This window comes from Physeter macrocephalus, chromosome 2 (genome assembly GCF_002837175.3).
Source record: "Physeter macrocephalus isolate SW-GA chromosome 2, ASM283717v5, whole genome shotgun sequence".
In the NCBI taxonomy this organism is placed as follows: domain Eukaryota; kingdom Metazoa; phylum Chordata; class Mammalia; order Artiodactyla; family Physeteridae; genus Physeter; species Physeter macrocephalus.
Genome location: NC_041215.1, coordinates 40,619,835 through 40,647,518, shown reverse-complemented (window position 1 = coordinate 40,647,518; position 27,684 = coordinate 40,619,835). Strand labels below are relative to the sequence as shown.

At 41.8% G+C, this 27,684-nt stretch overlaps 3 protein-coding genes across 14 annotated transcripts in view; 2 read left to right on the top strand and 1 right to left on the bottom strand.

The window, feature by feature from the left end:
- PTPN4 (protein tyrosine phosphatase non-receptor type 4) overlaps positions 1-17,767 on the top strand; it is a 190,166-nt gene extending 172,399 nt beyond the window's left edge. For 3 of the 8 annotated variants that reach the window (XM_055087456.1, XM_055087450.1, XM_055087453.1), the window contains exon 27: positions 3,788-4,252. In XM_055087456.1, coding sequence (XP_054943431.1) covers positions 3,788-3,958 — 171 coding nt within the window. In that variant the 3' untranslated portion in view covers positions 3,959-4,252. Of the gene's footprint in view, positions 1-44; positions 108-3,787; positions 4,253-4,405; positions 4,430-6,443; positions 15,364-16,656 lie in introns of those variants that run through there. The other 5 variants (XM_055087462.1, XM_055087463.1, XM_055087461.1 and 2 more) reach the window with 4 other exon arrangements.
- LOC129391433 (uncharacterized) lies at positions 6,751-26,405 on the bottom strand. The gene is made up of 7 exons (XM_055079171.1): positions 26,280-26,405; positions 25,955-26,152; positions 24,869-24,988; positions 20,863-20,989; positions 19,673-19,750; positions 19,446-19,563; positions 6,751-6,885 (listed from the first exon to the last, which is right to left on the bottom strand). Exons 1-6 carry the CDS (start codon positions 26,403-26,405, stop codon positions 19,493-19,495), a joined length of 720 nt encoding a protein of 239 aa, XP_054935146.1. The 3' UTR covers positions 6,751-6,885; positions 19,446-19,492.
- The window catches only part of EPB41L5 (erythrocyte membrane protein band 4.1 like 5), a 155,795-nt gene continuing 153,506 nt past the window's right edge, over positions 25,396-27,684 (top strand). For all 5 annotated transcript variants that reach the window (XR_008618334.1, XR_008618335.1, XM_028501578.2 and 2 more), the window contains exon 1: positions 25,396-25,524. The gene's annotated coding sequence lies outside the window, so the exon portion shown is untranslated. The remainder of the gene's footprint in view (positions 25,525-27,684) is intronic.

Genomic DNA, 27,684 nt, shown 5'->3' with positions numbered 1-27,684 from the left:
TGTGATTGCAAAAACGAAAATATTTGCTGTCTGGTCTTTTACAGAAAACGTTTGCCAACACCACCCTATCATGCTGGTTCTGGACTGCCTAAACAGGTGCAGAGGAGGAACATGCCCTGGGTTACATAGTCAAATGGAGTGCTGAGAACGATAGTGTCCCTAGACTGGAGAATCTTGATAGACCTGTTTTCAGTGAAACAGCTGTGGGGAAATTGCCTTTCTTTTTTACATAAGAGCTTAAATTGCAACAACAAAAATCATCAACATTAAGCTACTAACTTACTATATTCTATACTGACTCTGAATTACGTTCCAAGAATCAAAGAGGAATCATGGAATTTTAGAGTTAACGCTAAGATTATTTTTTATATTAAGCCATTGTGAAATGTTAGCACTGTTGGTGGCATTAAGGTTACTGAAGTGAACTGACCTATGTGATAAGTGCCTGTCATTTTTTTAGCTTTTAATTATGGAAAATTTCAAACATACACAAAAGCAGACAATATAATGTAATGAACACTGTGTTGCATACTCAGCCCCAACACTGGCAGTGGTGTTTCCTTCATACTGCCACCTGTTCTCCCCATATTTGAAGCAAACCCTACACATCGTATTGTTTTGTCCATACATATTTTAGTGTGTCTCTCTAAAAGATATGGAGTGTTTTTTTCTTCTAAACAGAACCACAACACCATTATCACACCAAAGTATAATTAACACTAATTCCCTAATATTAGCAATAGCCAGTATTCAGATTTCCAGTTATCTCATATAAATCATGTCTTTTTAAACTTTAGAACAGCTTTATATAATTAACATGCCATAAAATTCACCCTTTTTAACAAGTGTTTTAACAAATGTTTTTTTTTAATATCACAGAGTTTGGCAACCATCATTGCTATCTAATTTTAGCACATTTTCATTACCCTAAAGAAGACACCCTGTACCCAATTTTCTCTGTTATTTTCCCCAAGCTTCCCCCAACCTAGCCGTAGGCAACCATTAATCTACTCTGTCTCTGTAGGTTTGCCTATTCTGACCTTTCATGTGAATGGAATCATATAATTTGATCTTTCATAAATAATTGGCTTCTTTTAATTAGCATAATATTAAAAGGTATATACATTCTGTAGCATATATCAGTACTTCATTCCTTATTCATTGAATAGATACACATTCATCTGTTGATGGAAATTAAGATTGTCTCCACTTTTTGACTATTATGAATAATGATGCCATAAGCATTTGTGTATATGTTTTTGTTTATAAATGTTTTCATTTCTCTTGGGTATATACCCAGGAGTGGAATTGCTGGGTCATATGGTAACTCTGTTTAACCTTTTGAGGAACCGTCAGACTGTATTCCTAAGCAGCTGTGCCATTTTGCAGTCCCCTGGCAGTGTGTGAGGGTTCCATTTTCTCCACATCATTGTCATCACTTGTCATTATCTTTCTTTTATTTTAGCCTTCCTAATGAATATAAAGTGGTATCTTGTGGTTTTGATTTGCATTTCTGTAATAACTAATGATATCAAGCATCTTTTCATGTGGCCATTTATTTGTATACCTTCTTTCGAGAACTGTCCAAATCTTTTGCCTGTTTTTCAATTTGTTTTTTTTGTTTTATTGTTGAATTGTAAGAGTTCTTTATATTTTCTAAAAACAAGTCTCTTATAGTTCTGTGGTTTGCAAATGTTTTCGTTTATGCTATTCTTTCACATTCTTGATTAAGTCATTTGAAGCACAAAAGTTTTTAATTTTGATTACATCCAGTTTTGTTTGTTTTGTTTTTAATCACATACACTTTTGGTGTCATAGCTAAGAAATCATGGAGTAACTTAAGGTCACAAAGATTTATTCCTGTTTTTTCTTCCAAGAGTTTTATAGTTTAGCTGTCACATTTAAATGTCAGATCCGTTTTGAGTTCATATCTGCATGTGGTGTGAGGTAGGGGTCTACCTTCATTCTTCTGCATGTGTATCTCCAGTTGTCTCAGCCCCGTTTGTTGAAAAGACTGTTCTTTCCCCATGAATTGTCTCTGGGTCCCTTGACCGCAAATGTAAAGGTTTATTTCTGGACTTTCAGTTGTATTCCATTGATTTACATGTCTCTTCTTGTGTTAATACCACACTGTCTTGATTACTATAAATTGGTAATAAAATCTGAAGTCAGGAAATCTGTATCTTGCAACCCTGTTCTTCTTTTTCAAGACTGTTTTGGCTACTCTGGGTCCCTTGCATTTCCATATGAATTTTAGAATCAGTTTGTCCTCTCTGCAAAAAAAGCAAGACAGGGATTGCTTTAAATCTATAGATCATTTTGGGGAGTGTTGCCATCTTAATGATATTCTGTCTTCAAAAGCATGAACACAAAATGTCTTTCCATTTATTTATGTCTTCATTAATTTCCTTCAACAGTGTTTTGTATTGCACAGTCTTATTCTTTTGTTAAATGTATTCTTAAGCTTTTTTTAGTCTTTTTGGTCCCGTTGTAAATGGACTTGTTTTCCTTTTTTTTTTTTTTTTTTTTTTTGTGGTATGCGGGCCTCTCCCTGTTGTGGCCTCTACCGTTGTGGAGCACGGGCTCCAGACGCGCAGGCCCAGCGGCCATGGCTCATGGGCCTAGCTGCTCCACGGCATGTGGGATCTTCCCGGACCAGGGCACAAACCCACGTCCCCTGCATCGGCAGGCAGACTCTCAACCACTGCGCCACCAGGGAAGCCCCGGACTTGTTTTCTTGATTACATTTTAGGACTATTCATTGCTTGGATATAGAAATAAAACTGATTTTGCATATTGATCATGTATCCTGCAACCTTGCTAAAGTCATTTATTAACTCTAATAATTTTCTGTATGCATGAAAGTAGATTCCTTAGGATTCTCTATATACAGATCATGGCCTTTGCAAATAGAGATAGTTTACTTCTTCCTTTGCAGTATAGATGCCTTGGTTTTCATCTTATCTCCAGTACAGTGTTAAATAGAAGTGGTGAAACCAGACATCCTTGTCTTGTTCCTGGTCTTAAGGGATAGTTTTCTGTTTTTCACCACTAAGTACTATAAGGTTAGCATGGATGTTTCATTAATGCCTTTTATCAAGTTCAGAAAGTTCCCTCCCTTACTAGTTTGTTGAGTGTTCTCATGATGAAAGGGTGTTCAGTTTTGTCAAGTGCTTTTTCTGTATCTACTGAGATGATCATGTAGTTTGTGTCTTTTATTCTATTAACATAATGTATTAGATTGATTTTTTTTTTTTTTTTTTTTTTTGCGGTACGCGGCCGTCTCACTGTTGTGGCCTCTCCTGTTGCGGAGCACAGGCTCCAGACGCGCAGGCTCAGTGGCCAGGGCTCACGGGCCTTGCCACTCCACGGCACGTGGGATCTTCCCGGACTGGGGCACGAACCCGTGTCCCCTGCATCGGCAGGCGGACTCTCAACCACTGCACCACCAGGGAAGCCCAGATTGATTGATTTTGGGGTGTTAAACTAACCTTGCATTCCTGAGATAAATCTTACTTAGACATGGTGTTTAATTCTTTTTATATGTTGCTTGACTTGATTTGCTAGTATTTTCTTGAGGTTTCTATATCTATATCCACACATAATAGATTTTGTACTTTTAATTGTAGTAAAATACAAAACGTAAAATTTACCATCTCGACCATTTTTAAGGGTACAGTTCAGTAGTATTAGTATATTCACACGGTTGTATAACCAATCTGTAGAACTTTTTCATCTTGCAAAACTAAAACTCTATAGCCATTAAATCCATTTTTCTCTCCCCCAGCCCGTGGCACCCACCATTCTGTTTTCTGTTGCTGTGAATTTGACTGCTCCAGATACATCATACAAGTGGAATCACACAGTTTTTGTCTTTTGTGACTGGCTTATTTCACTGAGCATAATGTCCTCAAGAGTCACCCATGTTGTAGCATGTCAGAATTTCCTTTCTTTTTAAGGCTGAAAAAAATACTTCCTTGTGTGCATATACCACATTTTGCTTATCCTTTCATCTGTTGATGGACATTTGGTTTATTCCCACCTTTAGGTTATTGTTGAATAATGTTGCTGTGAACATGGATGTATAAATATTTCTTTTAGACAGTGCTTTCAATCTTTTCAGATATATATCCGCAAGTCAGATTGCTGGATCATATCATACGTCATGAGTTTTTGTGTCTGTTCTCACAGTTTGTGTGACGTCAGGATTCGAATATGGCCCACACACTTTGATTGGTCTGTGTGTCTCCTAACCCTCTTTTAATCTATGTCTTCTTCCTATGTCTCTCTTCTTTCTTCTTGAGATTTATTCGGTGAACAGGACAGGCTGTTTGTGCTACCTGTTCTCCCACAGTCTGGATTTTGCTGATTGTGTTCCCAAGATGGTGTTCTCTGTCTTTTCCAGAACTGGTAAATGGATCTGTAGGTTGCAGCAGCTTCCTTCAGGGGGTACGTGATGTCTGTGTCTTCCTTTTTGTGATGTTAGCAGCCTTGGGTGATCAATGTCTGCAACATTAATTCTTTGGGCTTGCAAAATGACGATATTCTATCATTCCTTTTTTATTTATTAGTTGGAATACTTCTTTAAAGAGACACTTCTCATCTGCTGTTTGGTTAACCAGTGGTACAGTCTGTATAGGAAAGACAAGATTAACACTTGATGCTTTCCCTTTATTTATAAGTTTTCAATATAATAAGTTGGTTCATTGGCCTCTCCAGGGTTGGTTCGTTCCCATTTCCTTGGGGCCAGTTCTTGGAATTGTGGCAGCTTCGGCCATGGCTACAGCCTGGTCATCATGTAGTTCACTTCTTCCACCTGGCGGGGGTTTCAGTATCTATAAGACAGCTCACAGGATACGGCTCAGAATATTATCTACAGCCCTTGAGGAGGAACTAAAGGTCCTTGACTCTGCTTAATGACTATATTATTATTCAGTCCCCTTTGACTGTTTGTCATTGTTTCTGCATTTTCTCATTTCTCTGATTAAACTTACTCTTGGGCTAAAATTTTTCCACAGACAAAAGGCAGGCTGAGGACATGGGGGGCATAGACCATAGGGCCCTGCTCTGTTTCAGGGCTTCCAGTACAGACTCAGACCACAGTGTTTTCACTTACCATTTTCTGCTTATATCTTTGTCCCTTTTCTTCTTTAACAAGAGTGCTGGTTCTCTACAATACCAGAAATGAAAGACTTAGCATATCACAAGTCCTCATTTGTTTTATTCCACATTACCCAACAGCCGTCTCAGAATAACAGTATCATTACCAAAAAGAATTTTCAATTCTTTCCACAGTTCTTTTTGCTTTGGGATATATATTCTACAGAGATACACAGTTAAATTACTGTTTCAAAGTCCTTTGAAATAGCTCCTCTGTATGTGGTTATGCCATCAACTAGATACATACATTGATATGTTTTATATTTTCAATTTACAGACGCTTTTAAAATTAATGTTTTAATTATGGAGTATCTTTACATGGTTCCAAAGTAAAATCTATAAAAGAAGGAAGTATATTCTCTATCTCTCTCCTTCACCCTGTTCACTCCTTTCTTTATAGGAAACCATTTTTTTTTTATTTATCCTTCCCTTGCTTTTTTCTTTACATTTTGAGATAGTACATATTTGTATTCCGCCCCCTTTCTCTTATAAAGATAATATATTGTATGCACTTTTCTCTGCCTTGCTTTTTTTACTTAACAAAATATCCTAGAATCAGTCTGTAGCAGTCTGTAGACTTCTTTTCCTTTCCCCCCCATTTCATAGTACCGCACTTTGAGGATGTACCAGATTACTCACCCAGTCCCTTACTGATGACGATTTGAATTGTTTCTACTTTTTTTGTCATTATAAGTAATTCCGCAGTGAATAGCCTCTTTTTTTTTTTTTTTTTTTTTTTTTGCGGTACGCGGGCCTCTCACTGCCATGGCCTCTCCCGTTGTGGAGCACAGGCTCCGGACGCGCAGGCTCAGCGGCCATGACTCACCGGCCCAGCCGCTCCGCGGCATGTGGGATCTTCCCGGACCGGGGCACGAACCCGTGTCCCCTGCATCGGCAGGCGGACTCTCAACCACTGCGCCACCAGGGAAGCCCGAATAGCCTCATTTCTGAATAAATATTTTAATTTTTCTAGTTTATCTTCTAGATAGATTCCTAGAAGTGGGATTGCTGGGTCAATAGGTAAATTAATGTAATTTTGTTAGATGATGCCAATTGTCCATCCATAGGGATTGTAGTATTTAACATTCCTGCTAGCAATGTGTGAGTGAGTTTTGCCGACAAAATATGCTGTCAAAATTTTTTGCCAGTCTCTTGGTGAAAAATGGTATCTCTGTGCAGTTTTACTTTGTATTTCTTGTATAAGCAAGCCAAGTGAGATGTTTGTCTATCTTTGTTTTCTAGTTTTTCTGATCAATTCTATTTTTTTATATTTTATTTTTCAGAGTCAATACAGATTTGTATGTGAAGCTATTTTGAAAGTTTATGAAGAAGGATTTGTTAAACCTTTAACGACATCATCAAATAAATAAGAAAGCAAAGGTCTGGGATATGTGTTGGAAAACTGCTTTCCATTATATTCACTGTGCCATAATACTGCTTGCAGGAAATGGCATCTAAACAGACAAAAAAAAAAAATGAAGAACTAACAAAAACTGAAAACTTCAGCACTGTTGCACTTTATGTTTCAAAAAAGAGTCACTCTCTCAAAATCTGTAATTCATGTGTTTGAAGACTCTTTCATGCTTTGCTCCGAACAAATAGTGAATAACTGAGTATGTTCAGGGTAATTTACGAAATCTTGTGGTGGTGCCATGCAGTCCCCTTCTGGTAGAATTGCCACAAACAAGGCTCAGAATTCTCATCGTCTCTGTTGTACACCTGTATCTGGAAAGCAAAAAGAAGTCAACATCAGGAGTCTGGTGTTTCCCAGTGATTCATGTTCTTACTATACTGGTTACCAGATGTTACTTTTTAAATGTTAGCAATATCATTCTCAATATTAGCCAATACACTGCCTATGGATGCAGCACATCTTTCCCTACACTTCCCCCCATAGAGACCTGCTGTTTGGAAGAAGAAAGGTGGAATTTGCTTTTCCCAGGAAATGCTGCACATTGTCCATTTACCAGCATCTTATAGAAAGTATAAATAAGAATCTACAAATTTTCTTGAATTTAATAATGTAACTTATATTTATCATAAGGTTGGCTTATTCCAAATCATGTGATTTCACATACTTGATGTAAAGGAATGCATGCATTGTGTCTTAACCCCTTAAGTGCCTTGAGACGTCTTTGTATGTCTAATGAAAAGGCACTCCTCCTTTGACCCCACTAGGAGGTATGTATGTATATTGTACATTTACAGTTTTATGCATTTTGAATCAGTTCACATTTTTAAAAATAGCTTCTCGTATTGAGAGTTATGCAGTCAAAGAAGAGTAATGAAATTCTATTTCTTACTCAATTCCTGTATTTTGCCACAAGAAGCCAAGATAATTTGTGTTCTACTGAGTGAACGCTCTGCTGCTATGGAATTATTCAAAACCTGCACATTCCTTTCCTGAGGGACAGGGGTTACAGTTTAGCAGCTGAAGTTAAAAGATGCTTTATTCTTCAAATTTCTTATTTATTTTATCCCTAACTTTAGAAATAGCATCTACTATACACATTAAACATATGGAAACTCTAAACTAAAGTTAGAGCAGCTAATTGTGACTTGTTTCTATCACTAAGTAAATGATCAGCATTCATTTCATTTCTTACCAAGCTTGGTTCACACTGGTCTGTTGGTTGGGAGACCACAAACGAGGGCTGAAACATCATTGAGTGTTTCTAATTGTAATCCCTCAGTAGCTGAAATGAGGGCTTTCTTGTCATTTTTGTGTACAATGAAGTTGCTCCAGTTTATATATACTTATTAAGTTATAAGCATGTTAATATGGAGAGTTTTGATTGTCCAGCCTGATGGAGGACCTGATTCCCTTTAAGGATGTGTATATTCTCCTCTTCAGGTTTTTTAATTTTTAAGTCCTCAGAGAGATAGAACTTTGAAATTGCCCAATTTTAATATAAGTGGAAATTTTCTCAGCTATTGAAATGTTATATTACACAATTACTTTCTATGGATTATGGTTAAAATAGATTCACTTACTAGTGGTTTCTGAATATTTCTGTATAGTCTTGATAAAATTTACAGTTGAATGGTAGATATTTTGGAATGTCATTTAGTATGAGCGGGAGAATGTACATTTCTAAATCTTCAGTATAATCTAAATGATGTTATTTCATTTATTCAAAATCCATAATAGTAAATTTTAGGAAGTTAAGTCCTAAACATTAATAGCCAAGATACCAAATACATTATTGTATTAAAATATTTTACCTTTTTTTAAAAGAGAAAAGTAAGCATGACCTTTATGTCAAAGAGAAATTCTTGTATCTATTTCTGAATTTCACAGTCAAGACAGTATAAGATAGTAAATTTTTTGAACATTCCGCTCTTTGCCAGCAGATAGATGTGATTCAGGCTGCTGTACAACATCATGGTGAGTTGAAAAGTGAAAGAATAAAATATCAGGGATCTAAGAATTAATAACTGTTTTGGCAGTAGTTTTTCACCTGAATTAAAAAGAAAACCGGGGCTTCCCTGGTGGCGCAGTGGTTGAGAATCCGCCTGCCGATGCAGGGGACACGGGTTCGTGCCCCGGTCCGGGAGGATCCCACATGCCGCGGAGCGGCTGGGCCCGTGAGCCATGGCCGGTGAGCCTGTGCGTCCGGAGCCTGCGCTCCGCAAAGGGAGGGGCCACAACAGTGAGAGGCCCGCGTACCGCAAAAAAAAAAAAAAGAAAAAAGAAAAAAAGAAAACCTATCCTAACTCTATGGACAGAATATGACAACCATAGATAAAAAGATAAAGTTATATAGACATAAACAGATAAATGTCATGGTTGGCATGTTCTTTGATTTAGGGCTCTGTTTACACTTCTGAGTAACTCTAATAATTTGTTGGCAGTGAGCACTTCTGCCTTTTTAAATCATTAATGACAGGCTTGTGGGATCTTAGTTCCCCGATAAGGGATCAAACCCTCGCCCCCTGCAGTGGAAGCGCTGAGTCCTAATCACTGAACGGCCAGGGAAGTCCCTGCCTGAGAATATTTTTAATCTGTTCATCAATCTAAATAGGGTTCTAGGAATAATCCCAGCTTTCATACACCAAGTAGTTCTAGATTCCACTCATATCAATGTAATAGTGTGTAACAAAATGCCAGATTTCTTGTATCTAAACTACCCTCCCCCTCCAGTGGCCAGTCCCCCCCCCCACAACACACACACACACACACACACACACACACACACACACTCTCAAGAAATCAGTGCTGACTGTTATTCTCACAACTGGAAATAGGTATTGGTGAATCAGGGGCTTTTGTAAATGCTAAGAAATGTTTGTAAAAACCTTTCCTCTCTGATTTAGGATGGTTTTACCAGGTTCATTTTAGGTCTTATACTGAACATCTGGTTTGTGTCAGCACTGTGTACATAGGTTGAGGAATATTTTGGAATAGACCGCATTCACAAGAGGAATACCTGGTAGTATTTGTTAAACCAGTGCATACATCCAAAACCGAGGCAGAGTAAATAGCATAAGCAACCCTTTCCTTTGTGTGGCCTGCCCAGCACAAGTGGGGGGCGTTGACCATGTTGGTTAAGAGTAAAGAGAAAATTTACAGATGAAAAACTGACTTCAAGTGTGTAAGCTATGTTAAGACAGTTGCTTGAAGGTCTCAAGTGCTAATATATACACAGAGATGCTTTTGTGCGATGATGCATGTGTTTCACAAAGGCTAATACTAACAAACAGGGGTAAAGGACTGTGGTACCTGTAGAGTTGTTTATAATCTGTTGGCAGGTCTGATCAGGTATTGGAACAAAGGCCTCCCGTCTGCACCACAAGTACTACAACCTGAGCGCTGAAAGAAACTTGAAAGATTTTATCCAGTCTCACCTTCTATTCTTATAGGCAACGTATGTGAATATCATAAATTCTTGTGAAGTTTAGTCTATTTCAGTTCAAGAGTTATACTCAGGCAGTGTTTTTACTTAATAACTTGATGACCTTAGAAGATGTCATTTAATTTAGAGAACAAGTAGGCTTTAAAAAGCAATCCTAATTAGGGCCCCAACTCTGCTTGTTTAGGCTGATATACATGCAGTGTGAAAACATTCTGAAATGCAAATTAGAGGTCTAATTTTTAAAAGCACTTAAAACATAGAACTAAGATTTAGAATGTATGTCCACTTATAATTAAATAATTTATGTTCATAATGTGAACGTACAGTAGAATTAAAGCATTACTTGTTTTATAATCTTATCGGGAAGGGAGAAGGAAACAAGAATTTTTAACAATGTTCTATTTAATATCCGTGTTTTGAATATTTAAAGGTATTCTGATGGTAAGATTGCCAAAGTAGTTTTGAATTCATAAAAATTATTTATGCCACAATAATGTGGGATATGTTTACACCTCTTTTATTTTGTAGTAATTATTTTGTAGTTTAGGTGAATTTGCATTTAAGTTACCTACATTAAGGTAAATATTTGTTGAAACCAACATCTTTTAATAAGAGGAGAGAGATAAATTATGCCACATTTTTCTTGTATGTAAGCTGCCATATCAACAAAGTAACTATATTAACACAGCTTACTTCCCACGTTTGCTTCAGCTAGCCAACCACAATTTCTGCAACCATTTTTTTGTTCTGGTGTTTCCTCTAAGTAAAATACCTATGTTTTTAAAACCCACTGGATTAATTTTTTCAAATATCAGAATTACTGATATGTTGGCAAAGATTTATTGGGGTCTCTGTGATCACAACACAGCTTGTAGCAACTGTTTTATAAAGTTTTTAGAAAATTGTATAGCTCCAAAGGAATTTGTATAATAACAAAACTTATTTGAGGGCTAACTACGAATAGATAATTTCAGCAATTTTGTAGAGAGCCCATGAAATTAATCCCTAAATTGGGTTTAACTTACTTTACAAAATCTGCAACTGTTTTCAACACAATGTTTTATTACACACAGACTTCATTTATTCTCAGCAGCAATTCCTACAATAAGCCTTTCAATGTTATCAAAAACAAGCCCTATTTCAGTGAGAAATTAGACATTTTATTTTTATAATCTGGGTGAAATTGTTGTGGGTAGACACCAAATAGTTATTTGTGTTTCCATATCTAAATTTGCTGCTACTTACTTGTATGTTTTTCTACTGCAGTTTGCTGTTGATTTCTAAAGCTTCCTAGTCACTGTTATGTTTAGGGTAGTAATCCAAGCTACATGGGCAGCCAGAGGTAGATCCACTGGGGTACCATCCATCAACATGGACTAGGTAGGGTGCAGCGCATAAATACGTAAACCAATTTTTTTTTTAAATTTACAGAGTGAAAGGTATTGGCAATATTGCAAGTTAAAGACTACAATTTTAGGAGGAGGTTCTAATGTTTAACTTCCTGAAACCTTTTAAAATTTCCAATACAGGAATGAAAATGTTTGAAAGCCTTGTAAATGCTCGTAGAAGTTTCAATTAAACACTGTAGAATTTTCCTACCTATTGTTGCATAAGTGATATAGAAAATATTTTTCTATGAACAAAAGATTGAAACTGTTAACTTCTTTTGCTTCATTGTTTTAAAAGGAAAAAATGATATTTGTATGTCTTTCATGCTGTAAAGAAATGAATGTATCTTTCAAATGTTATTAGAATTAAGACTTGATTCCAAGGATACTCTGTTTAAAAAAAAGTTAGCAAGGGATTGAAAAGGAAAGGAAGAGTGTTTTCCACTTCATTATACAAAATGCAATTTTAGAAGAAAAGTGTAATTTTCTTTATAAATAAGAGCAATCATTATTGAAGCATATTTCAATATTTCAAATACCTTCTTTTTCACTTTGCTTTGTGTTAACTCTAGAAGAGAAATTTTCCAAAAAATGTGTGCATACTGTTTTTAAGTGTAAAATAATTGAATTCTAGACTTCTGGAGTGTGTAGGAGTACATGTGTTTGGGGGTAAGCGTTCTGCTCCATGCCTTTACCGTGAAGGAAGGTTCTCAGGCTTTGTCACTGTGCCAGCCACAAATGAGGACAGCACTCTGAGCGTGTGACTTCGGCGAAGCCAGAAAACCGTGCCTAAGTGTCACCACAGTAAATACGTGCAGAGGCCCTGACAAATAAATAGTTTGCTCTCTGTTCTCAGTAGCTTGGACAGGTAAGACCACTGAGCCCGACTCTGACGTGTAGCAGTGGTGTCTTATATGGTTGAGGGTTTATGAATTTAGCTGAACAGAAGACAGAAAAAGCCCTACATTTTCAACCAACAGGCACGATTTGTTCAGCAATTTCTTTGAAAGGTAGTGTTTATTCATCATCAGTCACTGAGCTCGGCTCAGTGTGGCCTGTGTTGACTCCTGCTTCCATATCCCCCAACTTAAAAAAATGATTAATCTCCCTTACGGTAGAGTCTTTGTGAAGTAAGGGAATCTTTTCCTTCGTTGACTTTTGTCACAGTTGTTGAAGGATTAATATCAGGCCCCCTCAACCCTGAGAGTTTCCAAAATTTAGCAAATACTACTTCTGACAATCTTAACTAAAATGTCACATTGCTACATGAAGTTACCACCATGAAGCCATCAAGGAGACTCAGCCCTGCTCACGGTCTTAGACTGAAAGAGGTGCTGATTTGTGGTTTCACTAAATCTGCTGTAGTCCCACTTGAACCCGTTTTACCTTTTATTGAAAGAAGCTTTTTCGTTTCTACTCCTGAACTGTAGTGTTCCAGTTTTTTGTCCTCCTGAGCAGGAAAATTTCAACCCAATTCTGGGAGTCTCTGGCACTCATCTTTTCCCACCCTTCAGTTAGTTGACAAGATTATTCATGCTTTCTTGTGTTCTGTAGAGTAGGTCAGATTTCAATGCTGATGAAAGTGATTTCTTGAATTTCAAACAGCACTTTATTTCATGCTTACTACTGACTTAATTTATACATTTAAAGGTAAAATTTATCCCAGGAGTTTTGTAAATATGGAAAAATACAATGGATTAGCATGTAGAACTCATTGGATTGGACCCAAGTTTAAATGCTTTACCATGATCTCTTGATCATTTGATATTTAAAAGGTAACTTGTGTGATTTTAGCTTCGCCACTTTTTTGTAATTTATTTAGTACAATAAAGGCTACCCAGTTGATAGTCTTGCTGGACTCTGAGTTCTCTCAGCTAGCTTCAGCCAAGTTTGGTTCACTATAATCATTCTGCTTTGCATTTTTGTACATTACTTGAACACCTGGAAACCCATCTGTTTGGTTTTGAGTTGTATTAGGCGTTAAGTCAGTGCTTCACCACCAGTAAGTTGAAGGGGGCAAAGTCCTGACACTTCGTAGACATGTTGAGGGGCAGGATTTAAGAGACTAAAAGTTTACATTAAGCTGTTTTCATTTTCTGTCATTAGAATATTTCTGCTTAGGCAAATAAAAGCTGTCCAGCCCGCTGTTCCTGTAGCATCAGGAAGTTGCAGTTACAATCCATATGGTAATCTTTTCAAATGAGAAAAGCTAGTCTTTATTTTCTACAGTGTAGGCTTAATTTTAGGACAGATAGTTTACTATATACTCATCAATGATATTTTTAAGTAGTAGTTTTAAAAATATTTCTATGTAGAGGCTGTTTTAATTTGGGAATTTTTTTTCTTGTAACGGGTGCTATATGTAAATATGAAGGGCAAAAAGTCATTTAGTTAAAAGTCTAGTTTATTTCCTAATTAAATTATGATTTTACATATTTGCTGCCATTTCACGTTTGATTGTACTGAACTAAATGGAATTAGCCCCTTAATTTTTTAAATTCTTTTCTCCTGTTTCACAAAAATAGCTCTTTCCATATGGTTTCCCATAGTTAGGAGACAAAGAAGCTTAGGGTTCACTTAAAATGTTTAAGCTTGAATTTGGTCAACACTGGATAATTTGAAATCATCACTATGCATTTGTCACTGCAGCTTACTGTGTGCTTGAAAGGCCTTGTGGATTTGTCTTAATTTCAGTGAAAAATTAGAATTCCTGCAATGAGTTTCATGTAAAAAAAAAACTGAATACTAACAGCAAACAGGATAAAAATGTTGATTTGCATTAAAACTGTTTTAACCCTAAGAGTAGTTTATGTTATATGAAATGCTATTATTATACATATTTGGTTGGCCATAATTCATTTTGATTGAGAACTAGTTGTTCAGGTTCGAACGTGAAAAAACTCTAGCTGTGACTTTAAATTGTTCAACTGCAAAATAAAGATGTGCTTTAGTAATTTAAGTATAGGAGTTTTGAAGATTATTTTATGGGAGTTTTTGTTGTTGGGCTTTTCAAACAGTGGTTAGTTTTTTTCATTAGTGGGTGATTATAAGAGACTAGGAGAATGCTAAATGCAAAATTTATTTCTAGAATTACTCACACAGTGGCTGTGTTTGGGGGTGGGTGGGTCAGTCAGGAACTAAAAGGGATTTAGAAGATGAAAGAATGTCTGATGAGAAGCTCCTCCTTCACTGTGGCCACTGCTGGATTCCTCTTCTCCCAGCCCCAGCCTCTCTACTCCGGTATTCCTACCCTAAGACCTTATCAGTCAAAGTAAAGGACCTCTCTTCATGTGTCTGAAGCCCACTTGCCTCATACCTTCCCCAAGTGCAGTTAGGTATGCCATTTGTCATCTGTAAGAAAGTTTCTTGGAGAAAATAATATTTAATTTTATATCGAGAAATAAATTAAGGCAAAAGTAAATGCCATGCCTCTTTTCTTATGTACATGATACTAAAACTTCAAACAGTATAAGGAAGACTCAGGAGGAGTTGTGAAAGCCTCTCTCCCATGCCCCGCCCCTAAGAATAGTACCCCTCAAACAAATGGCAACCTTAAATTTCGTGTCTTCTAGGGGAAAATGTTGCACAAGCATTTGCGCGTACATACACATTTTGTTAAGGGCGAAGGGACTGTACAATATATTCTGCAGCTTGCTTTTTCATCTTGGCAGTATTTGCATACCAACACACTCAGATCTACCTCATTCTTTTGACTCACAGCGTTGACCTCCATCAAACGGATGGATATGCCGTAATGTTAATTTCTTGATGGACATTTGTTTCCAGTTTATATACTCTAGAAACAACGCTGCAGTGAGCATCGTCGTGCAAATATTTTCACTAATCACTGCAAGTCTACACATAGGGTCAGTTTCTAGCAGGAGGATTGCTAAGCATTGGGCACCTGCATTTTTAAATGTGAATAGTTGCTCTCAGAGAAGATTATGTCACTTTTATGCTTCCACCAAACATATAAGAATGTCTGTTTCCCCACATTCTGATTAGGACTGATATCAAACTTTATTTGCTCATCTCATGAAAGAAATATCTTATTTTGACACTTTATTTATAAAGAGGTTGGACAGATTTTCATATCTTTATTGATCTCTTGTATTTCTTGTTCTCTAAATTCCATATCGATATCCTTTGCTCACTTTTACATCAGGTTGTTTAATGTTTTATTTATATGAGATGTTGGAAATTAAATTAGTCATTTGACAGTCATACGTGTTGCAAAACCTGTTTCGTATGGTGTTCTTTGTCTTTTGACTATTCTTATTTGGGACTGGGGGGTATGACGATATATTTAATACTTTTATAAAACAAATGTATCAATCTGCACCCTTAAGACTTCTGAATTTGGAGCATACTTGCAAAAGCTCTACTCTAATTCCTATTAACATTCTGTCTGTGACTGACGCTTTCTTACCCACCATCCAAATAACCTACTCAGTATCCTGGCACTCTGCTTTCCGCTCTTGCCCCCCCGCTTGCCACCACTGACCGCTCTTAATTACGCCAGAGTTCTGCTAGTTCCACCAGGTACGTTGTAAGCTTACTAAAACCAGCTGTGTTTATCTGCTAACCTACATATGCACATTTACTTATCTTCATTATATCATTTAATTAATTATATGTTACATAAGCCAATGAAATGTGCATGTGAAAAGAAAAAGGGTAGCGTTTTTCCAAAAGCTTTATACGGGTGTCATGAATACTTTCTCAAAGTCTGAAAATTGGTATGAACAAGACAATTATCAGAGACTAACAGAAAAAAAATCGATACACTTGGGGTCTGTTTTTGCAACAGACTAAGGGATTATAATTGGGCTCAAACACAAACGTATTCTTAGAGCCGGGCACGCAAACGAGCGGCCTTCGAGATTCCCAGAAACGTGTCAGAGCTTTCCAGAGCCCCTCTGCACATCTGACTGCCCAGCTTTTCACGTTGAGCTCTGAGCTAGGTCAAAGAAAGTAACAGTTCTCTGCGAATGGGCTTCCAAGGAGTTCTGAGTGTTCTGCTCCCTCAAGGGGCCCTCTGGCTTGCTGGTTTCAAGGCTGCAGAGCCACTGGGGAGAGCAGGCTGGGACCCAGGTCCATGGAAATGCCGCAAAACTCACTGCTCTTACCAACATTTGGCTATTTTCCTTGAATAAACACCTCTGGATTGTTGCAAGCCTTTGCTTAATATCCAGAGTTTGAAAAAGTTAATTCTGACCATGTTTTTTGGTTGCTTTTCTGGATTTTCCAAGGTCTCTACTCTGACGTTTTCATGGACTGCACTTAACCCCTTGCCTTCAGACTCCTGGTCTTCCAACACATTCACCCAACTGTGTTCTGATTGACTTCTGGCTGTTGCCAGGAACCAGATCCACCCTCTGAGGATAAAGATTTGCTACCACTGCGAAGATCCAGAAGCCTGTGAAGTAGTTTCCACCTAAACTCACAGCTTCACCTCCCACTGCTTTCTCAGGCATTATCAGCACCAGGAATGAGGTACAAAGCCCCTGAACTGCAGTTGCCCACCACTGCATTTGACCCTCACAACTGTGTCTCCATGTTACAGATGAGGAGTTAAAACTCAGTTTATTCTTTGGAAGTTGAGTGGCTAGTGTGTCTAGGAGGCGTCTGACTCTACAGCCAAAGTTAATATTCTTTGAGAGAAATTATTTTTAAAAGAACAGTACCAATTTATATGTTTGAAAAATCATTGTCATAACTTTGACCTCATATTTCTAAATCAATTTTTGGAAAATAGGCATTTAAAATGTGATGATTCTCTCTTTAAAGGAAATTTGAGGTTTGGTTTATTTTTAACAAAACTAAATTCAAATGTTTTTGTGTGTTTGGTTTATGTGAAATTAAATGAAATCCTCTTATGTACTGAAATAGGTGTAGAATCACAGGTTTTAAGATCTGGAAGAGATCTCAGGAAGCATCTGTTCTAATTACCTCATTTTATGACAAACCCACAGCCAGCATTGTTCTCAATGGTGAAAAACTGAAACCATTTCAACTAAGATCAGGAACAAGACAAGGTTGCCCACTCTCACCACTCTTATTCAACATAGTTTTGGAAGTTCTAGCCACAGCAATCAGAGAAGAAAAAGAAATAAAAGGAATCCAAATAGGAAAAGAAGAAGTAAAGCTGTCACTGTTTGCAGATGACATGATACTATACATAGAGAATCCTAAGGAGGCTACCAGGAAACTACTAGAGCTAATCAATGAATTTGGCAAAGTAGCAGGATACAAAATTAATGCACAGAAATCTCTGGCATTCTTATACACTAATGATGAAAAATCTGAGAGTGAAATTAAGAAAACACTCCCATTTACCATTGCAACAAAAAGAATAAAATATCTAGGAATAAACCTACCTAAGGAGACAAAAAACTTGTATGCAGAAAACTATAAGACACTGATGAAAGAAATTAAAGATGATACAAATAGGTGGAGAAATATACCATGTTCTTGGATTGGAAGAATCAACATTGTGAAAATGACTCTACTACCCAAAGCAATCTACAGATTCAATGCAATCCCTATCAAACTACCACTAGCATTTTTTACAGAACTAGAAAAAAAAATTTCACAATTTGTATGGAAACACAAAAGACCCCAAATAGCAAAAGCAATCTACTAATACCCTAATTTATAAAAAGATGTCAGTCAAAAGAACACACACTGTGTAATTGTTCTCAACACTGAGAGGAATAAAAGAAAAGAGAACCAACATTTACAGGCAGCCCCAGAATCTAACACAGCACATGGTAAGAATTCAATGAAAGTTGTGAAACGGATCCTCTGTTTTGTTTCAACTGCTTTGTACACAATGTCTAAAAATAACCCTGTAATGAACTTGTTATTTTTCCCATTGTATGGATGAAAAGACTGATAAGGTAAGAATGTTGTCAGAGGCGGCCAACAGCCGTGGTCTGGATTAAAGTTGCTCTCTGTCTGAAGGGCACTACATCAGGGGCAAATGGGGCCTCCAGTTATTACCTCTCCCCTTCTCCATGCTCAGACACCAAGATGACTCATTGTGATGCCAAATACACACACACACACACACACACACACACACAAGCAAGAAAGCAAGATGCTGTCTGCTTGTGGAGAGGGGAAAAGAAGAGAGAAGAGCAGTCCTCTTTGCCACCATCCACATTTCATCCCTGAAATTGGAACGGGGAGGGGGAGGAGCATGGACAGGCCTTTGGGTCTCTGTGGTCTTGCTGGGTGACAAGCCCACTGTCTTTGTCAGCTCAGGCAGCCATAGCAAGATCACACAGACTGGGTGACTTTAACCACAGACATTTATTTCTCACAGTTCTGGGGACTCTAAGTCCAACATCAAGGTTCTGACAGGGTTGGTTTCTGAGGAGACTTTTCTTCCTGGCTGGCAGACGGCTGCCTTCTCTCTGTGTGCTCACGTGGCCTTTCCTCTGTGAATGCGGGGTGGGAGAAGTGTGTGGGGAGAGAGGGAGAGGAGAGAGAAAGAGAGAGAGAGAGAGATCAGTGTGGTTTCTTTTCCTCTTCTTATAAGGCCACCAGTCCTTTTGGATTAGGGCCCCAACTTTATGACCTCATTTAATCTTAATTATCTCCTTAAAGGCCCCATCTCCAAATACAGTCATCTGGGGGCTAGGATTTCAACATATGTATGCATTTTTGAAGGGTACAAATCAGTCACCCTAGCCCATAGTAATAAAGATGTTAAAAAAAAAAAAAAGATTTGTTTATTATTTATTTTTGGCCATGGTGGGTCTTAGTTGCGGCACGCGGGATCTTTGTTAAGGCACACGGGACTTCCGTTGCGGCACAGGCTTCTCTCTAGTTGTGGTGTGGCAGTTTTTCTCTCTCTAGTTGTGGCACGTGGCCTCTTTAGTTGAGGTGCACGAGCTCAGTAGTTGTGGCGCGTAGGCTTAGTTGCCCCGTGGCGTGTGGGATCCTAGTTCCCTGACCAGGGAATCAAGCCCGCGTCCCCTGCATTGGAAGGCAGATTCTTTACCACTGAACCACCAGGGAAGTCCCAAATTACCTCATTTTATAGACGAGAAAACTAATGCCAGGAAAGATGGATGCTTGTCAGGTGAATTCATGGCAGGTAGTCACCACTGGTCTTTCTACTGTGTGGTCTCCTGATAGCTTGGCGGGTCCTGGAATCACACAACAGTCACAGGTGTGGGGCAGTCATGTAAGGGCCATGAACGACTCTCAGGCCCCACCCCAGACTTAACCTTGCAACAAGATCCCCAGGTGACTCACGTGCACGTAACGTCTGGGTGCTGAGCCGTGGCTCCTTCCCTCTTCCTCCCTTAAGTCTCTCAGTCCATCGTGGTTTCACTGTCGGGCAAACCCGATGGGAGAATGTTTTCACTTCTGCCTCTCTGTTACTCGATGGCAGGAACTTGCCTGGAGCCGCCCAGGGTTTCCTGAAATTTTTTTTTCCCTAGCAGAATAAAGAACGCTTGTCCGCCACCAGATCAGCAGGGCTCTGTTCCAGATAATTCTGAACAAAATGATACATGAAATATGGATTCATGGAACATGAATGCTTAGGTCTATTGTCCTGGATCTCCAGAAGTAGGGAAAAGCCTGACTTCGTGCTCTGGAGAAGGGAGTGACTTGTCTCCAGTTTATCTTGCATCTCCCTTCTCTGCACACCTCTACCCCAGCCCTCCCTCTTTCTTTTAAGGTGTCCTTCAATTAGTCTATGTGGTTAATACTTCAGTGTGAAATAGTTTAAGCTCTTACACGTGCCAGGAATACTTGCAAGGAGAGAAAGGGTGAACTTTCAGACATGAGATTCTGGCTCAGGAAAGATTTAGCTGGGTAAAAGGAGCCACCCAAGCGCGTACAACCAGGCCCAGGCCACAGCCCTGTTCCAGGAGCACCCATCTCCCACTGGCAACATGGGTATCTTTGTTCCTTGGTCTATAACTTTTACATTATATGTAGTGTTGTGTGCTTCCGAAAACATTTTCAGTTAACTTATTTTATGTAAGTTTCATAACTACCCTCTTAGGAAGGTGGTATCATCCTCATTTTACAGACTTAAAGTTATTTTGAATATTTTAGCTTCTGAACTGAAGTCTACACTCTGCAGTATGCTAATAAAACTGTCTTAGTGGTGCTTCCTGATTTTTTTTTTTTAATTTATCTTACTTGTGTGCATTTTTGACTAGTCAGTGCTCTCCTGATCCAGTGTCTGGAAAACAAGTTATCCCTCATTCCTGCTCTCTCAAGGGTCTTTTCTTTTTAAAAAAAATTTTTTTTTCTTTTTTCTTTTTGTGTGTGTGTGTGTGGCTTAAAATAACAACAAATATTTATTATTGCTCACAGTTTCCGTGGGACAGGAGCTAGGTGGTTCTGACTCAGCCACAGTTGCATATTGGTGGGGACTTTGTCATATGAAGGCTTAAAGGGCTTGGAGGATCCAGTGCAACATGACTCACCTACACAACTGGCAAGTGGGTGCTGGCTGTTGGTGGGAGGCCTCAGGTCCTCTCCATCCAGGTGGCTACGCAGGGCTCCTTGAGTGTCTTCATGACATGGTGGCTGCTGTCCCCCAGAGTGAGCAATCTAATTGGGCAAGGCAGAAGCGGCACTGTCATTTATGATGGAAGTCACACACCATCACTTCTGCAATGTTCTACTAATCATCAAGGGTCTTCTCAGTGGAGGCTTATGGAAGGCAGGGCCCTTTCAGCCTCCAGGAGGACTGACTCTCATACTGGAATCCTCTCTGCTTCACTCCGCTCAGAATGCCTCAGCATGAATGGCCCCACCTGTGTGGACCAGTTCCGACAAGCTGACTGAGAAAGTAAGGAGCTTGGAAATCAAGGGGAGAGGGTTTTGCAGACTTGGGACCAATGTCCTCAATTATTTAAAGGGCTGTGGTGTGGGGACTTCCCTGGTAGTGCAGTGGTTAAGAATACGCCTGCCAGTGTAGGGGACAAGGGTTTGAGACCTGGTCAGGGAAGATCCCACATGCCGCGGAGCAGCTAAGCCCGTGCGCCACAACTACTGAGCCTGTGCTCTACAGCCTGTGAGCCACAACTACTGAGCCCGCGTGCCACAACTACTGAGCCCGTGTGCCACAACTACTGAGCCCGCGCACCTAGAGCCCATGCTCTGCAACGAAGAGTAGCCCCCGCTTGCCACAACTAGAGAAAGCCTGCACACAGCAACCAAGACCGAACACAGCCAAAAAATTTTTTTAATTAATTAATTAATTTTTAAAACATAAAGGGCTGTGGTGTGAAAGAGGGGCCATGTTTTTTCTCGTGGGCAAAGGCGGATTTACTGTGAAGATAATCAGGTTTAAGCTTTAGGGCTCCTGACTTGTATGGGCCCCTTCCAAGACCCTGTATCTCACTCTACTTTCAATCTTTAAATTTGTCTTATTTCACTTAAGCCTCCCCTCCCCCCACCAATTGTATTATATGATTTTCAGAACTAATAAAACCTGGATCTACCCCTTTCTGTGACTCCAGAGAGAGCAAACCAGGACCTAAAATAGGAGTGGAAATCTAGGGTGAGGATGTTAGTTCAATAGAGGAAAGTCTTTCCATGGCCAGGACTGTTTCACCAAAAGTGGGTTATTCTAGTAGGCACTTTCAATACCTTACCTACAGCCATTCTTCCTAACAACACCCTCTCTTTCCTGCCAATAGAACTTGGATTTGCTCAAGAAGTTAATGGTGAGCCCTTAATCTCAGAGGGAGCAGGCCCTTCCCCAAACCCCAAGTGTGACTTATAATTGGTCTAAACCAGTTATGGTATTTTCTCTCCCTTTGGCCAGTGTGGGCAGGTAATCCCATTCTCACCAGTGAGACAGGGCGTGGTGGGACCTCCTTCCCTGAATTAAAGACAAGGCTTCACTGGGAATTCCCTGGCGGTCCAGTGGTTAAGACTCGGTGCTTTCACTGCCATGGCATGGGTTTGATCCCTGGTCAGGGAACTAAGATCCTGTGAGCCTCACAGCACAGCCAAAAAAAAAAAGCTTCGGGAAGAGAAGATCTTTTCCCCTTTCCCTTTCATTTCTGAAACTCAGATAGGGGAGCTGATGATACTGCAGCCCTCTTGTGGCCAGTAGGCTAGAAGCATAAAAACCAGAGTCAACATACTAAGCATGACAGAACAGAAAGAGGAACAGTTTAGGAACCTATTGGACTGTTGAGTTGAACCCATCTCTAGATTACTTATGTAAGAAAAATAGTCTACTTATTTTTTTAAGCTACAGTTAATTGTATTCTCTATTACTTGCAGCCAAGTGCATTATAACTTAATTCAGCTGTGTCCAAGGAGAGAGCCTTCTGTCTCTGGTGGAAGGCAGTTAGAGGGCTAATTCACCACAAAACAAGAATGTTGCAGAGGGTGTCTATGCCTGTGGGAGAGGATCGGGGGAGAGGATGAATTGTTAGGAGGAATAATCTTTCATGATTAGAGCACAAACAACCTCCTATGGCTTAGGCCCTTAGCTTGCATCCTCCAAGACTTCATATTTCCTTCAGCCTATAACTATATTTCTCAACCTATTTCTCTCACCCCACCCCACCCTTGACCGAGGTAGAAAAAAGGATGGAGCAGAGAGAGGACCATTCCTCTAAACTGGTGTGCTAGGCAACAATTTAGGACAATGAAGCTGGTTTATAAGCATGGAGAGAAAATGCTTCCATTGCTGGTCAGTAAACAGGAAAAGTACAATACAGCCCTCAGCCCTGATAGACTGGGCGGGTGGCACGCAAGACCAGACAGTTCTCAGACAGGGTAACCTAACCCCAGGGAGACATGAAGGGTTTCCACGGGGTACATGGCCCAGAGAGTTGGGTTTGTTTGTTTTTTTAACTCTTTACTATGGAAAAAATTCAAACCTGTACATAAAATGGACAGAATAGTTTAATGTACTTATCAGCCAGCTTCACCCTGTGGCCCTTTATTGTTCCATCTATACACGAGCCACATTCCCTTCCCCCGTGTCAGCATCATTGTCATCACTGCTTTTTCAAAATGGAAGTATAGTTGATTTACAATGTTGTGTTAATTTCTACTGTACAGTAAAGTGACTTAGTTATACATATATGTATTCTTTTTCACATTCTTTTCCATTAAGGTTCATCACAGGATGTTGAATATAGTTCCCTGTGCTCTACAGTAGGACCTTGCTGTTTATCCATTCTGTATATACTAGTTTGCCTCTACTAATCCCAAACTCCCAGTCCTTCCCTCCCCGACCCCCCTCCCCGACCCCCCTCCCCCTAGGCAACCACAAGTCTGTGAGTCTGTTTCTGCTTCGTAGATAAGTTCGTTTGTGTCATATTTTAGATTCCACGTATAAGTGATATCATATGGTATTTGTCTCTGTCTGCCTTACTTCACTTAGCATGATCATCTCTAGTTGCATCCATGTTGCTGCAAATAGCGTTATTTCATTCTTTTTTATGGCTATGTCATTGCTTTTTTATTGAGCTAAAGTTCAAAGATGACCACCAGCAGTTCCTCTTATCCCTGTACATCTGCACTGCTCCTCCCATGAAGAAGTGATGAAAATGTCTACAATTAGATTGTAGTGATGGCCGCACAACTTTGTAAATACGCAAAAATCGTTGAAGTGTACACTTTAAATGGGGGAATCACATCTCAATAAAGCTATTTTTTAAAAGTAGAGAAAGAAAACCTCTAATACTACTCAAAGAAAAAAAAAGAAAGAAAAATAGAGGTGGAATCTTGTTTCTGTCCCTTTTGAAACGGGTCTGGCCTTCTGACTCGCTTTAATCAGTAACCTGCAACAGAAGTGACAGCGTGTGACTTCTGGGCATTGCCCTTAACAGGGCTTGGAGCTTCAGTTCTCACTCTTTGAGGGGCTCCAGCCACTTCAACTACCCTACTCCAGACGCCCAAGAGAACTCAGCTGCTCCTAAGAGCCACCCCAGCTGAGATGCCACACGGACGAGAGAAGGCCTTTGGGCAACCCCAGCTCCTGTGGCACCGCAGCCCCCAGCTGTGTCTCCCCAGACGACGGATAGGGCTTGGGGTGGTGCGGGTTCAAAGGGTCAGCGCCAAACCCTGGGAAGGGCCCTTCTGCTTTCAGCCAGCAGGTCCTCCACTGAAGCCCTCGGAGCTTTGCCCAGGGCCCCGGGGCCCCTTCAGCTCGGCCCTGTCCTCTCTGACTTGTCGTCTTGGTCCCCCAGGGCCCTTCCCTCGGCCCCCGCCCCCAGGCACCTCGCTCTACCGAGCAGGCCGGGCCCAGCAGGGACGCGCCTTCACCTCCTTCAGGCCTTCACTCCAAGGAGACCTTCCTCCTTCCCTAGGGGCCTGTATAAGACCACCAGTCCTCACTCTGTCCCTGTCCCCCTTCTAGCTTTCTCTTTGTCATTTAGCAGGGCCTAACCCTAGTGCCCAACTCTAACCACGAATACTAATAGTTGGTCCTGAATCTTACTAACTGCTGTCACTTACTTTCTGTCTCTCCTGCCAGCTCGGAAGGCGCATGAGGTCTCTTCGTGTGTCCTGTTTATCCGTCGTATCTCCGCTGCCCAGAACATACCCTGGCCCATCGCGGGCACTGATCTGAATTCTCTGTACGGAGAAAGGATGCAACGTTCTCCGTTAAATAGAAATCTCCTATTTCCCGTCCGCTGCCTTACCGTTCTTCATGCATCTGTTCACCGTCTCTGTCCCCACGAGAATACAGCCGGGCAGTAGATATTTGCCGCGTGAATTAACTTGTTGAAGGACTGACAGCATGACCTAGCGTCGTCACCTCCGTCCGCAGGTTAAGCGGCGGGCGCGCACCCCCCGGGTACCGGGCTCCGGCAGAGCCGCTTTAAACCAGCCGCCAGAGCTCCGGCCGGGTTGGCATCGCCGCTTTAACCCGAGCAGCTCCCCGCCCCGCAACTTCCGGGGCGGTGTCGTTGCCCATTTAAGAGCGGCGTTCCCCGCCCCCGGGGCGGAGCTTAGGGGCTTTAAGGGGCGGGCCGGCGGCCGGGGTCCGCGGGGATTAGTGCGGTGGGCGCGCCTCTGGCCGCCATTTCTCGGCGTCTCCCCGGAGTCGCCCCCCCGGCGCCTCGCGTGGGTCTCTATCTCCTCTCGTGGCCGCGGGTGGTCGCCGCCAGGTAAGCGCGCCGCCCGCCCGGCTCCTCACGCCCTCCTCGCCGGCGCCGGGGCTGCGGCCTCGCCCGGGACCCTCGGGCCGCCTGGCGCGAGGAACGGGCGGGCGGCGGCCGAGGGGCTGGGCGCGGAGGGAGGGAGGGAGGCCGGGCCAGGCCGGGTTGTCCACCTGCGGGCGGATGTGGCCGCTCGGGGACGCACGGCGGGCCGGTCGCGAGCGCGCTGGGCTGAGGCGCTCCGGGGGCGGACCGGCAGGTGTCCCGGGGTGGGGGTGGGGAAGGGGGGGGTCCGGGGACACCACCCCCCCCGCGGCCGGCCCGGACGCCGGGCTCCGGGGGGGTCGGCTTCGGTGGTACCTGCCCTTAGGGTTCTGCCGTCAGAGCAACCACACCCGAGTCTTTTAGACTGTTTGGCAGCGTTTTAAGTGGATATTACGTGTTTTTTCCAGAACTGGGGGAAGGCTTCCCGTCGCTTCGTTGTTGTCCTACTGACACAGCGGGTGGTTTCACAGGCGCTGGTTGGCAGGGTGTTCTCCTCGTTCTTTAGAAAACGACTTGTTTGCTCTGTCTGGTGAAGGCCTCCCTTGCAGACGCTCTCTGTGCTGGGATCACTGGGAGGGAGGGTGTCAGTCCCCTGGTGGTGGTGAGTAAGCCTGACCCTGGTCGACTAGGGTTTCTGCTGGAGCCAGAAAGCCGGTCCGGGAGCGCTCCTCACCGGCTGCAGGCGGGCGCTCTTTCCTTGGCGGGGAGCAGTTGCCTACCGAGGACTGTGGCCACCGCTCACGTAGCAGAGTGTACACGAAGCACGGCCGACTTTTGAGTTTGAGGTGTGTATTTAAAAAACCAAAACTGCAGTTAGGTGGTAAACGGACGGCTTGAGTTTGCATGTTTCCGGTTGTAAAGGAAGCCCGCCTTAGTTCCCAGCTGAGAAGTTAGACGTGATGGATTCAAAACTACTGTGTAAGAACTAGGCAAAACCCTACTACCCCGAAATCCCGTTGTATTATTTCGGACAAGCTCTTTACGCAGCGCCTGATGCGCGTATTGCCGTGCTGGCTGGGCCGCCGTGGGGAGCGAGTCGGACTGGGTCCCCGTCCTTGTGTGTGGCTTAGTGGGGGAAACACCCAGTAAAATGGACAGAAGGCGTGGCATTTAATTGCAGGTCCCTCGAATGTTATATAAAGAGCGGACTAGGGCTGCTGCAAGGAGACCCAACTCAGGCGGCACGGGATGCTTTTCTGAGGAAGAGACATTTCCAAGCAGCCGTCTGAAGGTGGCCGTGCGAAGTAGGAGAGGGTCGGGGAGCTGGCGTGGAGAGGGCACCCAGAAAGCCAGAACAGCTGGGGGAAAGGCGGCACTTGCGGGCTCTCTGGCTGAGTGGAAGCCTGACCCGAGCGGGGCGAGCGCGGGGGCGGGGGTGGGCGCCCGAGGGTCCCGGCGGCGGGGAGCCAGGCCGGTAACGCTGGGTCCTTCACAGGGCTCGGCGGGGTGGCCGCTCAGAATCCGCTGCTGCGGCTCGAAGGAGGGGGCTGGGGAGGGTGGACGTGGGAGAACGGGTCGGCAATACATTTATTAAACTTCGGACGTGTTCGTATGTTGGTATTATGCAAGAGCTGAGAACCTCCACAGGACCCTCTCCAGAGATAACCTTGCTTAAGTGTACATGTCCTTCTCGTGCGTTTGTGTGTGGACAAGGTGTAAGAATATGTATATGTGTGCACCCCACCCCAGTGTGGAGTAAACTATGCTCCTTTTTCTGATTTCATTTTTCACTTGTAGATTTTGTCAGTGTCTGTGTCAACTGTACTTTAAAAACAACTGTGTCGGGCTTCCCTGGTGGCGCAGTGGTTGAGAGTCTGCCTGCTAGTGCAGGGGACACGGGTTCGAGCCCTGGTCTGGGAGGATCCCACATGCCGTGGAGCGACTGGGCCCGTGGGCCACATCTGCTGAGCCTGCGCGTCTGGAGCCTGTGCTCCGCAGCGGGAGAGGCCGCGATAGTGAGAGGCCCGTGCACCGCGATGAAGAGTGGCCCCCGCTTGCCACAACTAGAGAAAGCCCTCGCACAGAAATGAAGACCCAACACAGCCAAAAATAAATAAATAAATAAATAAGCCAAGCATTTGAAGCCCTTTAAAAAAATAAATAATAAATGTACATTTAAAAAAA

Excerpts from the sequence above, each read along its gene's own strand:
- LOC129391433 (XM_055079171.1), bottom strand. The coding sequence starts at position 26,405 with ATGCAAACTCAAGCCGTCCGTTTACCACCTAACTGCAGTTTTGGTTTT. Across the intron at positions 20,990-24,868 it reads GCTGGCAGGAGAGACAGAAA|ATTGCTCACTCTGGGGGACA; the intron begins GTAAGTGACAGC and ends TTGCCCAATTAG. Across the intron at positions 19,751-20,862 it reads CCCACTTGCCAGTTGTGTAG|TGAAACCACGATGGACTGAG; the intron begins GTGAGTCATGTT and ends TTTGCCCGACAG.